At 36.2% G+C, this 15,397-nt stretch overlaps 1 protein-coding gene across 3 annotated transcripts in view; it reads right to left on the reverse strand.

Annotated features, from left to right (window-relative positions):
* PCSK5 (proprotein convertase subtilisin/kexin type 5) overlaps positions 1-15,397 on the reverse strand; it is a 223,206-nt gene that overhangs the window by 111,432 nt on the left and 96,377 nt on the right. For all 3 annotated transcript variants that reach the window (XM_059873883.1, XM_059873882.1, XM_059873884.1), the window contains exon 8: positions 5,090-5,302. In XM_059873883.1, coding sequence (XP_059729866.1) covers positions 5,090-5,302 — 213 coding nt within the window. The remainder of the gene's footprint in view (positions 1-5,089; positions 5,303-15,397) is intronic.

The following is a 15,397-nucleotide window of genomic DNA, read 5'->3' on the forward strand; positions in this document are numbered from 1 at the left end:
ATGACAAGAAAACCCCTCCAGGACTAGAAAAACTTCTAAAATTATGTTACATCCTATATTTTTAACAAGCAATTATAAAAAGTGGGTAGTAATGAAAAAAGAAAAAAAAGTGCTTTGTGTAGTTATAAAAGTGTTTGTGATTCTATTACTCCATATTGAAATCAAATAATTTTTATCATAATTTTTGTCTACAAAGTGAGTTTCTAATACTTGGTTACTGTTTGTTCATTTACCTTATAATACATTCTACACTTACTGGACAGAAAAACAGAGAAGAAAAGAAAAAAGAAAGATATTCAACTAAAGAATTGCAAGGAAAACCAGGAAGGAATTGTGAAATGTGACATTATACAACTGTAGCCTATTCACTATTCCTAAGTCTTGGGTAGGTATTTCTGTACCACAGCATTGTAGAATCTCACATGATATTGAAATCTGTGCTGTGTTACATGAAAAAAAAAAGAAAAAAAGAAAAAAGAAAGAAAAAGAAAGAGGAAAAAAAAAGGAGAAGAAGTCAGTTCATTTGATGTTGGTTGTAAATCCTATGTCAGGTCACTTCTTCCTAGTTTACTGCTGTGGTATTTTGAATGTAGGAGTCTCACTCCAACAAAAAAAATCATCTTATGATCTGATCAAGCATGGTTACTCTTCAAATTTTGGCATAGAGTTGAACCCTGCATTGTTTGCCAACTGCATATAAATTTACATGCATAATAGAATTTTGATAATTTAAATTTAATAATAATCTTTCTATTCACCCTGTATTGTTATTTTTCCCTTTAAAATTAAAGCAAGCTCTCAGTGTCTTGTGAAAAGATATGAAGACAACTTCTGACTCAAAAGGAGCATCAGTCTAAACAAAAGTGTGAGATATGATGTAGTGAAAAGGATGCATGGTACAATACATGTAGTTTCTAGACTCTTCTAGCACTTAAAAGCAGTTTAAAAAGCTTAGTATTTGAAATATTCAGTTCTGTCTTGAGTTCACTTTTTGTTTCCAATAAGACTTCCTTTCAAGGTAAATGATACTTGATAAGATTTAAGGAGGACTGAATTTTGGACATGAGAATAGCATTATTTAATGCTCTTAAAACAGACTGTAAGCAAGAGATTACACAGGTAATAGCAATATTCCTGTCTCCATGTGAGGGTGTGTATGCTGAAAGGAGTTCTCAACAATCAGTTTGAAAAGCTGGTATCACAATTTCAAGGAATTTCTCACTGGATTGTAGCATAACAGAATCACATACTTATCCCTTATGTGGGCAGCTGGTTTACATACAACACAAACAGAAGCTATTTATCTCCACTATGCTGTATCACTTCATCATTGAAAGTACCTGGAGAGCAAACAGCCTTGCATGGCTTTAAATAGCAAGTACCAACAGTAAAACATGGAAGAGTTGTGTGTTTCAAAAGTCACTTGATAATAATGCAGGAAAAAATCTTGGTAGGAATTTTATAGGGTGATTGTCAAGCATTTGGGATCAGTGACTCTTGCAACTGCAACTGTAAGGTTGCTCTGCACAAGAGTAGTCAAGGATAAATTACATTCTGGTAAACAAACGGTCAATAGACTTGGGTTAATTCTTATGGCTACTCAGACTTTTGCCACTTACTGTGCAAAATGATGCACACCGTAGCACTAAAACTAAAACTGGCATATGGAACTGAATTGCTGATCTGAATAGTAAAACCAATTCATCTGACTAGTAAAAACAGTGCTGATAGAATTCATGGAATTAAATTAAAAATTATTTTTACTTATCTCAGACATTCAATGTGAGATATCTAAGGGAGACCCCACTTAAGAACATTTTTAGAGACATATTTTTAATTCTTTTCAATAATGTTTATGTGAATTATCTTCCTTAATTTTCTAATTATGGGATAATTTGTGTGCATTCTGTATATATAATTATCTCCTTTGTAAGGTATACTTTTAAAAAATCCTATAAGAGATTAACCTGCCTGTATTAGCACACTGTAAAGTTCCAGAAGTGGTGGGTACTATACTTCAGCAAACTAAAAAATTACATGTTTGTGTTTCATGAGAAATCTTTAACAACAAATGTGAGATCACCTCCAAGTGTTTTTGATCCTAGTGCAAGACATAAGGGAGTGAAATGTCAGAAATTAGCCATGTTCTCTTACTGAAATAGTAATTCTGTAAAACCAGAAAATGTGTGTTAAAAAGAATGGATGACAATCATCAAGAAAATTACATCTATTAAGAAATCAGAGGAATGAACAAAGCTCAAATTAGCAACGTAGGAAAGTACAAATAAGGACTGAGAAATACAGAGATATTTTACTCGATATTAAAAACATGAGCAAGGATATAAAGAAACAGAAATTAATTACTTTTGAGGATAAAAGATGCAGAGAGGCAATGAGGAAAGACAAGATTAAATGGTGAAACCTAAAAAATAATGGATGTTTTACTTTCAAATACATCAGCATCAAAATAATCCCCAAACCAATACTGTTTTAACTGTCCAGAGATAATAGTTTATAGTAAACAGTTATTTCATGGAATATTTATTTTTGGAAAAAAAAAGTCTAAATTAAATTTTAAGAGCATAGAAAGATGATAAATCATCTTCCTATTTATCTCTATTTTAAATAACAATATCAGAAAGATTAGAAGTGCCAGATACTCTTACAAGAGCTGGAAAGGGAACTACTGTGTTGTTTTTAGCAAATATCTGAACACTGCACAAATTTCAGAAGACTAACAGAAAACCTGCATAGTGTCATTATTTTTAAAAGAGTAAGCAGTATTGTCCTACTAATGTCATCTATTTGCCACCTTTTCATCTAGTGTAAAACAGTTGATACAGGATTTAAACTAATTACTAATAGATTAATTAGCTAGTAGTATACTCAATGGTGGATAACATAAGGTGTTGGAAAAGAAATTTGTCAAAGTACTGTGGTATTTTTTTCTGGCCATCACTTTGGTTGAAAGTAATATAATCAGGATTCGACAAGACACACCATGTAATACTGCACTTTTTTTTAAAAGTATTTAAATTTAAGAGATTTAAAATGTACATGATGCAAAATACATTGATTTAAACTGGGATAATTATATAGTCCAAAAAAAGAGAATGTATGAAAAATTAGAAGCAGAGAAATTATATATACCCTTATAGCACATAGAAGAAATGATTGCTGCTTATAATCAGGTCTTCTGCAATTTGGTTCTTGGCCATAGTATGACCTAAAGCTTTTACCAAAGACATGGAAGAAAACACCAGCACCTTCAGATGAGTATAGGAGAAATTTGGAAAATGACAAAGTGCTGATGAGGTCTGGTCTGAAGGTGAGTTAACGGTGGAATAAGGAGACCCTACCCTTACATATTTCCTTGAACCACCAACTTTGAAAAAGAGAAGCAGCAGCTCTGAAAGTGGGCTGGGCATCAAACAGTGATTGACATAACATTACATGATAGTGAAGCTAACAAGTCTCAGTCAGGATCAATATATAAATAGAAGAAAACTGACCCGGCACCCACAGACACCCATTTTCCTGAGCTTTTGTCACTGAATACTGCTACTACCTGACTGGTGTGTCTAGTTTGGATTCTAGAACCTTGTAACACGAAAAAGGGTTTATAAGAAAACATGACTTACACAGAATGATACAAGAAGCTTATCTTCTGTTATCAAAAGGGATTAACTGTCTGGGCTACACTGGCAGAGAGAATAAAGACAGCTGGAGTGGTCTTCATACTAGCAATAAAATCTGTGACACCAAATGCTTAGAAATCAAAGCTAAAGGGGCCCAGAGAGCAAACAAGAGGATTTTTTTAATGTCAATGAATAATTAAAAGCACTTATACTAAATTTCAGTGAATTTTTTGTCACAGAAAACTTTGAAAGCAATATTGATTGTACTTATAAAAATTGTTGTTGACTTGACAGCAACTGCTGGATTCAAAGGACTCAGGGAAGTCCTACAGACTTGGCTAAGTAAGAGGTCAGGCTGGAGGACCACAATCACATCTGCTCAGCTTATTAGTCTCACTTAAACATGAAGAAGTTAGTGAATATTTTTTAAAGGACAGTGAAGGGAATTTAACCACAGAAGTGAGGACTCCTAGTAGATACAGTAATTTTTAAATTTATTATTATTTATCAAGGATAACAAGAAACATGTCAGGAAGAGAGAGAGAAGACTTCAGTGAAGAGCAGCAAGTAAATAACAGAAAAATCATTGGAATGAAGAAAGATCTCAGAACAAGTTTAAAACAAAAATTAGACCATTTGAAAATAACAAAGAATCCAAGAAGGGATGGCCAGCACCCCAGAATCCTGAAAGACAAGGCAGCCAGTATTAAAAAAAACCATAGAGGCAAATATTTGTAACTCTTTATTGACACCAAGAGAAGAATCTGCTAAGGACCAGAAAGAAAGGTTAGATGAGTCCTTAAGACAGCATAAGGAAGAAAAAAAACCCCTCCAAATCCTCCAATTTTCTGATCCAGAAGTAATAAATTTATGTCAGCTAAACACTAGAATAAATAAGTAGGGGAGAGGACTATATTAGCAAACCTCATCAACCTGAGAACAAAGGTTTAAAAGGTTAAAAGGAGTAGAATGTTGAATACTGGAAAATATCCTGAATGCATTCATTTCGCAAAGACAGATAGGTTATACAAATGCTAATGATATCAACAGATTATCCAACAGAATTAAAACTATTTGTAATTTTCCAGCGAAGATGAGAACATTAGGGAAAATAAATGCTGGCTGCTTAAGGAATAAGAAGAGGAACAATACAAAAAAGATGGGCACTGAAGCGAATTTTCCTTACAATATATTTCCAGAATAGAAAGCAATACGAGTAATAAGTGACAGTCACTGAATGTAAAAGAGGAATGATGCTGTGTCAAAACAAATCTGAGAAAACAGGTATCTAGGTAAACTGCTAATATGTGTGCAAAATGTAAAAATTATTGAAAATCGACTTAAAACAGAGGGAAGATATTGGTGTAAATGATTTCCCTTTCTTTCCATCCTCAAAAGTCACTGTGCAAAATACAAAGACATACACATGAAAAAACAAATAAAACCCATACTATTTTCCTGTCATAGGATTCTCCACTGCTGTACGTTGTAGCTAGTGTGGATGCACATTCTTCCAGATACCACGGCTTTTTTCCACTTTCAGCTGTGCTGCTTATGGAGATAGTGTAGATGCTGTTGGTGTAGCCGTCACAGGAGCAGTGGTCTCGACTTCTTCCACCATTTCCAGATGCCCAGACAAAGACTGAACCTAAGCCTCTTCGTCCCTGTTTGGAAACAGTACAAAAGATTTTATTAATAATTCTTCTTTTATCCCTCAACTGCTTAATAGCCAGGTCTTTTTCCCCAAAAAGACATTTCATGAGAAGACGAAAATAAAAAAACTACTTGAGAAGAAAACTTGAAAAGAGAACAGGATTTAGCAGATTTCACAATCAGACATTAGAAAAATTGAGAAAATGAGTGGTATGAGCACAGAAACAACTTTTATACAGTGTTTGTTGGTCTGCATCTATATTATGCAGATGTACCAAGAAAGTCATGCTGAAAACTCAGATGAAGTAGTAAAATATCATACTGGATGAGCTTTCTGGGTTGCAAGCACTCATTGTTGGCTTATGTCAGCCTCTCATTCACCAGCACCCACAAGTCCTTCTTCAGTCCTTAGCACGACTGCTTTTGATCTGTTCATCCCACAGCTTGTATTGATACCGAGGGTTGCCCTGATGCAGATTCACCACCTTGTATTTGGTCCTATTAAATCTCATAAAACTTCCTGGACTGCTGTGCCAGGCACCATTGGCCTATATCTTGACCTTGTCCAGGTACCACTGGACAGCATTGCATCTTTCAAGAGTGTCAACTGCACCCCTCAGTTTGGTGTCATCTGCAAAGTTGTTGAGAATGCACTCAATTCCTTCATCCATGTCAATAATGAAGACAGTAAGTACCACTGGATAATAATACCAGTGTCCTTGGTGAGGTTGTGCTGGCTATCCCAAACCATGTCCCTGACCTCCATGTGCTTTAGCAGAGCTTCTAGGAGAATTTGTTTCATGATCTTCCCAGGTGAGACTGACCAGTTGGTGGTTGCCAGGGCTCTCCTTTTTTACTATTTTTCAGGATGGGTAAAATGTTTCCCTTTTTCCAGTCACTTGGGCCTTCACCAGACTGCCATAAGACTTCTCAATTATCATGGAGATAATTTTGAGTTTATTAAAAGAATACTACCTGGAAAGACTTTTCAGCAAAGAAAGTTAAATAGCAAATTCTTCTGACTAGTGTCTACATGAAGATATGTCTCTAAAATTCAAATTTTCATTTAGAAACATTTCAAGCAGAGAGAAAAATCCCTAGGTACCAAGTTTAATGTACTATGAAACCTACATTTGCCAGACACAATCTGTCTGAATATTACATTTTTTTCACTTCCTTTTAGTTAATCTTAGCTAATGCACCAACAAAACTATGCAAAATAGCAAAATTTTCAGTGTAATAGGGTTTTTGTTTGTTTGTTTGGGTGTTTGGGTTTTTGGGTTTGTTACATTTTTACTTTCTTCTTCCCACACAGGTCTTGAAAGCAGTACTATGGCTAAACCCCATGGGAATTTTGGTATAACCACCAATACAACCAAGAGGGAAGAAATGAGAATTCAGAGTAATCAAGCCATAGCTTCCACTTAAAAAATAAAGAAAAAAAATTGTAAAAGAACTTAAATTAATTTGTCAAGTAAATAAATTCTGATTTACCATTTGGTTTCTAAACACTCTGCTTTAATTCAGCAGTCCCAATCATGCTTAGGAAAATTCAAACTTGTTAGTAACTATGCCCACCAAGTAAGTAGGGCAAGAGTGTCAGCTGTTCTACTGTATGTGAATGTTATTCCCAGCTGGTATCATCTAAATAAACAACTCAATAATAGTTGGATTGTGTGATAAAATTAAGATAAACACACATGCAAGGCACTATGTAGCTTTTATTGTTTATCTAAATCTATCATTTGTCATCTGCCAGGTGCCCAAGGGTATTAGACAAAAAGTCAAGCCATGAGATGCCAAGAAGCCATGTGTCATTTATTAGCCAAAAGCAATGGTGCATGTACAAATCATACAGAGAGAACTTGAGCAAAACTAAGAGCTGGTAACTCTTCTAGAGAAGAGGCATAGACCAGTGTTGAATGGATGTCCAGCAAAGTATGCTCAATGTTTGTCTCATGATTTTAAAATTTCATTCCCTCCCCTCTAGGCACAAAGTTGTTTTTGCTCCTCCATTTGCAATGACAGCTAGGGATTGCCTTCTATAAACTCTGTATGGTGTCCATAATTCCACACTTATGCTTGTCAGTGCACCAAATCAGATCACTATGAAAGGTTCTCCTTTTTTCTAGTCTACTTTCTTAAATTGCATGAAATGTCCCATCATTTAAAAGAAAAAAATCACTGTCCCACTATGCAAAACAAAACTGTTTCACTGATGCCTGTGACTTGCTATTGACCCAGCCACAGTCCAATTTTCTAGTACATTTTCTAGACAAAGCCAGTGTGCTCAACCGACAGCTTAAATGAAATTGACTCAGGTCTTTTTCAAAGAGGCCCCAAGGCAGGAATAGCATTCTTAAAAGCACAAAAGAAGAATTTTAGGGCATTCTGTCTTTTTTTTTTTTTTTTTTCCCCCCGCTAATGCCTCCTTTTCCTTGGTCAGCAAATTGCAAGCAGGTAAATGATACAAAAGCCCCCTTTTTTTTTTTCCAGTTCACCAGCATGGACAGATTAAGTCTGCCAAGAATCAGAGCCAGTATGAACATGCTCATAATGACATCTGCAGAATTTCCTTATACTATTACAGAAAAATCCCCTTCTCCAAGTGTGTGTGTTTGTGTATGCACATCTTTATGAGTGAATGAACTAGCAGTACTGGCAGGGACCTTTTTAAAGTAGAGGTTTTCACACACTCACATAAAGACAACCAGCAGTCCCACACACTTTTAAGATGCTTACAGCACTCTTTAAAATAATAAAAACAGTTTCCATCTAGAAAATGTAGTAAGAACCAGTCGAGTAACTTTTAATCACACTATTTTATAAAATTTAGACTTTACATTCATTCACTACTTTACAAGTCAAGTTGCCTTAATCCAGTCTGTGAATCCTGATTATTTCCAGCACACAAATCAAGTGCCCCAATAACCCTCTCTGCCTGAGGAGTGAGTTACTGTCTTGATAGGTGTGATCAAATTTACAAAGGAACTAGAAAGAAAATGTGAAGGAGAAGGGAAAGCAGAGGACAGAACAGCTGAACTGGAGTAATTAAGAGCTACAGAGGTGGCAGACAGGGAGAGATAATTTGGCACCGATATGCTGGAAACTGCACACTGATGAGCAGAAAACAAACCATGAAAATATAAAATGGAGAGAGAAGGAGGGACACTCTATCCAGACCTAGAGCCTAAACATCTAATTTCCTCTATTCTCCCCGAATACTGTTCTAAAATTACTTCATGTTTCCAAGAACAAAAAACTACTGCCAGAAAGTGAAATTGATCCTGAAGTGGAATCTGGAAAAAGTAGCCCATGGTATGACCTCTTCCTTAAAAACTAATTCCTAAAGAGGAAATGTTCATAACTGAATGTGCAGAACAGAGGCCAGTATTCTGGAAACCTAAAAAACCTACTATGCAGGCATGGCTTTTAGCTGCAGCGCAGTGCAATCACTGTCATGCCAGGCACCAAGGATCACATTATCCTGAGAAATGCACCTGTGAGATACACCCCTTTCTTCCAGTTTCTGCACTCTCTAGGATCTGGACAGTACTGCCCTGTGCAGAGACACAGCACTGCCAAGCTGCTCACTGTCAGCATTTTGCTTTTGACCAGTAGCAGCCCCTAGCTCCTGCTGAGTTTCTACCAATCCATTTAACCTCTTATCTGGGAATGAAAAAGTCGGGCACAACATTCTTAAAAGAGTCTTTTGTAGACTGCACAGCACTGCATTTGAAAGTAGGCATCTCTCCAAAAACAGATAATGGTAAGCTGAGAGTCTAAGTCAGCAATTCTAAATTGCTACCAGAAGACAGACAAACAGATTTTTTTTTCTTTTAAATAGTCTTCTTAGATATGAAAGCAAAAAATTCTCAAACAAAAAGAAACATTTCCCAGGCCATTAATTCTTTTGAGGTATCCACACTTTCAGAAAAATAATGTTTGTGCCTCAATTTATTAAAAATGCACACCCACAGTATCTATGAGGAAATGAGTAATGAGCCAAACAGGTATGCATAAATAAAGATGCCTATGTGGGGGAATGAACAAAAATAGACACCTGTGTTTTTATATTAGAAGTTATGTTTTTGCTCTTAGTAGTAGTAAAGAAAATAAAATTTAGTAGTAGTAGTAGTAGAAAAAAAAAAAGAAAAGTAGTAGAAGTAAAGAAAATCTCTTCTGTTGCTGGAACACAGCAATATATATACACATGTGACATATATGCAATGCAAAAATATATCACTACCTACATAAACCATAATTACCTTATATTGTTGGAAAGGGAAGTGGTTGTTAAGAAAGGTTACTGGCTACTTCTGAACTAGCTCCTTAATTAAGAAAACAAAAGACAAAATAATTAACCATGCTAAAAAAAAGGAAAAAAACGTATTTTGTTTACTCTTAGGATATGATACCTTTGAAACACTGAAGCTATAAAGCATTCTAATGCGCATATAACAAAACCCTGTATTGAATAACCACAAGCAGGTATGTATTTACACACTAATTATCAGGATATATCAGTGGAACAATTCAATATGTAGGCTTCATATGGTGTATTTTTTACTTTACTTTCCACGAGAAAAGCAGTTTAAACAGCTCCAAGATATTCCCCACAGAGCTATAATTAGTGCCTGAAGTGCAACCAAAAGAACTGTTGGCTGAAACCTGAAATATGAACATGTGGAATATTGGAATGAATTTCTCATTTACCTAAACAGAACAGAGCCAGCTCAAGGACTGCAAGTTCTGGCTGAGGCTCTCTCTCTACAGTATTACTATTGTTACCAGGATAAAACAAGTTGTATACGGCAAACACAAGGTAATAACACAAGAGCTGGCTTTGTAAAAATTTGTTGTACGAACAGTCTCTAGTTAATTAGAGGTGAAATTGTCCCTGCATGCAAAGCCAAAATAAACAAGCAGTGCACAGGAAAGCTATCAGTGTGAGAAATGGCTATGCAACTGATGTTATACACAAACATCCATTACATGGGATGGGTTCAGGCATATCTGATTAATCACTCTAGAAAGGGAGCCCAGGGCACTAGATCCACACAGCTGTTTTTCACAACTTACATCAGACTCTTCCTTGTGGAAAACTTCAGGTTTAGAGATGTCTGTTGAACCCTGGGGTTTAACAAAAAGAGCCTCCTATTTTCTACAAATTTAGCTCTATTCAGTAAACAAGCATGAAAATATGGCTGCTTCAAGTCTACTTTTGCAGACTGAGGACTTAAGGAACAACTTTGTGCAGTTTGTCTCCCACAGCATTTTTTCAAAAAACAACGTACAGGCTGTGTGGAAAGTCATTGCCCTCAGTTTTTTGCCCTAAACTGTTAAATTCTCTGCATGGAAAACTTTTGACACCAAAATTCCAGTGATTTCCATTCTAGAAATTTCTTTTTTCCTACATGACACATAGATAAACATAGATACTACCGTTGTTCAAATATATGAGTGAAGCGCATATGTGATTTGTTCACACACAGAAACCAGATTCATGTTTCGAAAAGGCATACTCTGAAATCTATATACTTCAGTGTGTGGAAAGAGATTAATTTACCAAAGCTGCTTTTTAGTATGCTTTCTTCAAATTAAGATTTACTCCACAAAAAGAATTGAGTGGTTTTTGTTTTTGCTTGTTTTTTTTTTAATGTTCAATATATCACCTGTTTCAGAGTGGGCATCCAAATCCAGAGGCATTTTGGCAAGTCCAAAACCAGCAATGCTATTCTGGCTTGTTTCAACAGTTTCCATGCATGTGTGAGATGGGATGAGGTAACCAACAGTTTTCGTTTCCAGTACACTTTGTGAAATTGTAAGGAAAAAGGCCATTTTGGTTATATCTTCCTATAAATCTCATTACAAATTTTCCCATCTTTCAGGATTCTTTTATTTCAATGAATGCAATGTAAGAACATTTCTGATATATTAATTCTTTTTCTGCATTTTTTTTTGTACTACATGCTGATTATCTGTGAAAAAGCTCATTTTTTCACAGAAGGCAAAGGAGAGCAATTTTAAGGTTAGCTTTGTGTGGGGCAGAAACAGTTGAAAACCAGGAGATTCGTGAGGAGAGGATAAATTAAGTTCTTTTCAGAACTGTTTTTGCTCAGAGACCAACCTTACACCTGGGAGATGTTAGAAAATACTCAGTGTGAGAGAATTCATGCATTTGTGTTTGCTTTGGGTTGTTTTCTGTCTGCTGAAGAAGAAATTAAATTTTCTCAGAGGAGATAACAGAATGTTGTTAAAGACCTAAAAGCCTTATCCCTGTAGGCTAGGGGCCTCTTTGTAAGGGGGGAAGGGAGATAAGAAAATCTGAGATTGTAAAACACAGCCTGATGAAGACTTATGCATGCTCCAGGCTCTTTGATATGTAATGCAGGGGTCAGGCTCTGCTAAAATGAGCTTAGCAATGTATGTGTATCCCTTTGTTTCTTTGTAATCCTCCAGCCAGTGAGGTGATGGAACAAATCTATTCTCTGCATTTCAGATGTGGGTCGTGGTTGTCCTGGTATTAGCTGTATATATTTGACTCACACACTTTGTTCGCATATTTCCCAAACAAAATAAAGTTTACTGTATGAAAGTTCATCCAGGTATCACTGAGCCTAAATATTATTTAATTTACTGGAAGGCAATATTCCAAATTCTACTTGTTTGAATGCAAGAAGTTGATAACTGTGTGCAAACAGTAGAGCAAAAGATTACTACTCTTAGCTTAATAATGTGTTATCACCTAACCTCATTTTTGCTGGGCAACCCCCATCTGTAGAAAACTACATCATATTGAGTTTAAACCACATCTGCAAAGTTATAAAGGCATCTGAGAAACATCACCCAAATGCAAAGTAGTCAGACCTAGAAATTAGGCATATTGGTAAGAAATAAAGGAAGGTGAAAAAATTTTGCAAAGTGGTGGCTGAGGAAGTTTAGGGCTATGGAAGATAATCAACTGGGAATGAGCTACCCTAAAATAGTCTGTCCATTGGATTAGTAAGTAAGGTCTATACGAACCCATCCAGGGAATATGCAAGCAATACTACGCATGCATAGAAAATGCTTAAACTTGCATGCCCCATTCTGGTATCCACACTTAAATAATAATGCCAGAAAACAGAAAGAATGAAGTCTGATTTGGAAATTCTGACGAACAGAAAGAAATCCAATATACAAAACATTACTCTTAAGATTGCTGAACAAATTTTAAAGGTCAGTAAGTGGTGCTGGCATTACTGTACATAAGCTCAAAATGCAACAAACACTTCAGAATTTCAGATAAACCTGTGAAGTTTTTGTCTGGTAACTCATTTTATGCAGAGAAATGTATTAGAACCAGATTGTCAGGCTTCTCCAAAGATGTGATGAGCCCTGCAAGAAATCAGTAATGAAACAAAAGAAAATGAACGTTATTGTAACATCAAGGTGGGTGTGGAAATTATTGTACAGAAAATAATATAGGCTCTGCCTCTAACATAGAGGTCAAGGAAGTTATGAGTAGAGTATTTCAAGGATGAGGTCGGGAAACAAAGTTATTAGGTATTTTGACCTAAAAGAGAAAGAACATCTTAGTGAGCCTAGTAATCACCATCGCCTGCATTCAAGAAAAGAATTCAGGCTGGAAGATGTGGAGAAGCACTACCCAGTTGAGCAAGGAGATGGACAGACTAGTTTTTAAGTGATCAGTGAGTGTGGAATGTCTATCATATCTAAATGAAGTTTGAAAGGAGACCAATTGAAAAATGTATCAGAAACAAAAATGTAGGGAGGGAAGTTATTTAAGATGAGGCACAATTTATGTCCAGGAACAAATGGGCAGAAAACTGCACATAAGGAAACCATGTTGTAACTTAAAAGAAAATCTCTAACCAATAAATAATGTTGTGCATGAAATGTTTTCCCAACAGAATCAGAGGGGAAAAGAATCTGAATTGTTCTACAACATAAAATGCTCAATGTATTTAAAAGCCACAGTGCCTGTGGTGGTAGAAAGCTGTACTGAATGACCTACGCTGTCATTTCCTGTCTTATGTCCTATCATCCAATTCAATTTATCAAAGAAATCCCTTGCTCAAAATCTGTAACATCTTAGATATCGATTTTTCTAACACCATAAGATGCACCATAAATACAGCAAAAGATGCAGTTTACAGTGGAAATGAAAGTCAGAGACTTAGATGAGTAATAAGCTATATTATTTTCAATAGTGAAGATTGCTTCTGCCTTGCAAAGACATGGACATGAGATTTCAGTTAAGACTGACTCTTCTCTAAAGATTTACAGAAACCAGAAAATAACAGAAAGATCAGGAAAACAGGGATATAAATGAAGCAACAACTGGATGAAATTTTGCTGATTGGGCTTATGACAAAAGGCAGGTGCAGATGACAGATGTTAGAACTATGAATATCAAGCCAATGGTGCTATGTCTTGTGACATCAGTAGGAAGAAATACAATGATAAAAAATGGAAGGATTTTTCAAGTTCTATTATGTAATCAGCATCCACTTCTAGTACAGAGACAATCAAAGCTTAACTTAGTATGTTGAAGCATATGTAATTATCTATATCTATATCTCTATCTATATTATCTATGTTTAGATAAGATAGATATAGATATAGATATAGAAATATAGAAGCATAGACATATGCTTCATGTTCCTCATCACATGTTCATGTTAATTTTATATCACAGATGCAACCAGGATCTAGTATAGTATATATGCAAATTATGTAATAAATAAATGCCAAGACCTAACACTTGCAGCATACTGCAAGTTATGTCTTCTGAGACCATCCCCAAGAACAGCACTTGCTCCTCTGATTGATTTTCAACAAGTATTTTTTGCCAACTTACTGGAAATGTGCAGGAGGTCTCATGCATGCAAAACATATCCATATATGAATGCAGACATGCATAAACACCGTGTTATTTAGACTTAAACAAAAGCTGTACCAGGTGAAAAAACACAATACACAGTTTAAAAAATAATTTTAAAAATCTGCTGTGAATCACTTGAAATGTATTAAAAACCAGCCATTTTGACACGTTTGACTAGAGGTCTTCCTGCTGTAATTTCAGCCTGAGATTTCTGAAACGCAGTTCTCTGGCAAAGTAAAAGGGAATAATTCCTCTTGGTGTAGGCAACTCATCCTCCTCAGAATAATGCAGAGACATGATGACAGTATAAATAAATTTAATCGAAACATCTCTAGTAGAACACTGGGAGCAAACCTTTGCCTAGACACTTGTAAATGATGACCAATCTCTTCCATTTTTGGAGTAGAAACATACAGTAATGATGACTGATGATAATAATAACTGTTAAATCCTTCTTCTTGACTTCTCCTTTTCTTCCCTCTTCTCCCTCACTCTTGCATGTGGGTAGGATGCTTTCAGTGATTTTAAGTGCTTGCACCCAGCAAGCACTTGGAATATACACTCTGCAGCCAAAGCTGTTGAAGCAAGAGAGATGAGAAGGGGCAATGATGATGGGAGGGAAGGCATGAAGCTGAGTCTGCACAAGAGGTTCAGCCACACAGCATCTAATCATTAATGTGCATCAAATATTTTTGGCTTGAGTCCAGCTCACTAAACAGAGTGGTGTCACATCAATAAGATTAAGGTGTCTGTGCCCAAAATTTACATGCAGATTTCGCTTCCTCTCCACCCTCTCTAGGTTATATTAAGCATGACCTGACCTGCTGCTGATTTATATACACTTCCTTATGTGTACTACAGAAACAACATAAAACGCGCAATTGGTGAGACACGAGCGATTCCAGTTCTTTGGAATCCTTCAATGTAAAATATCTACAGTGGTGTCGTGGTTTGAGAGGAAATGGTTTTTTTGGGATGGTGTGGTCACGCCAATTGGTGTCCAGATTTTAATATTGGCACCTGGTTTGTCCACTGAGGGCATGGATACGCCTCTGAGAACACAGGGGGTTAAAAGCTGTGAACTCCCACTGGAAGTTCCTTTTGAGTTCCGGCCCTGGACCAAAGGAGACCGCTCCCCTGTCCAGCTCCGAGCTGGGCAGGGGGGAGGGGAGCCATGCGGCCGGAGGGAGGTAGGCCAGGCCTGGGCCGAAGGGTG

Source organism: Haemorhous mexicanus, chromosome Z (genome assembly GCF_027477595.1).
Source record: "Haemorhous mexicanus isolate bHaeMex1 chromosome Z, bHaeMex1.pri, whole genome shotgun sequence".
Classification (NCBI taxonomy): domain Eukaryota; kingdom Metazoa; phylum Chordata; class Aves; order Passeriformes; family Fringillidae; genus Haemorhous; species Haemorhous mexicanus.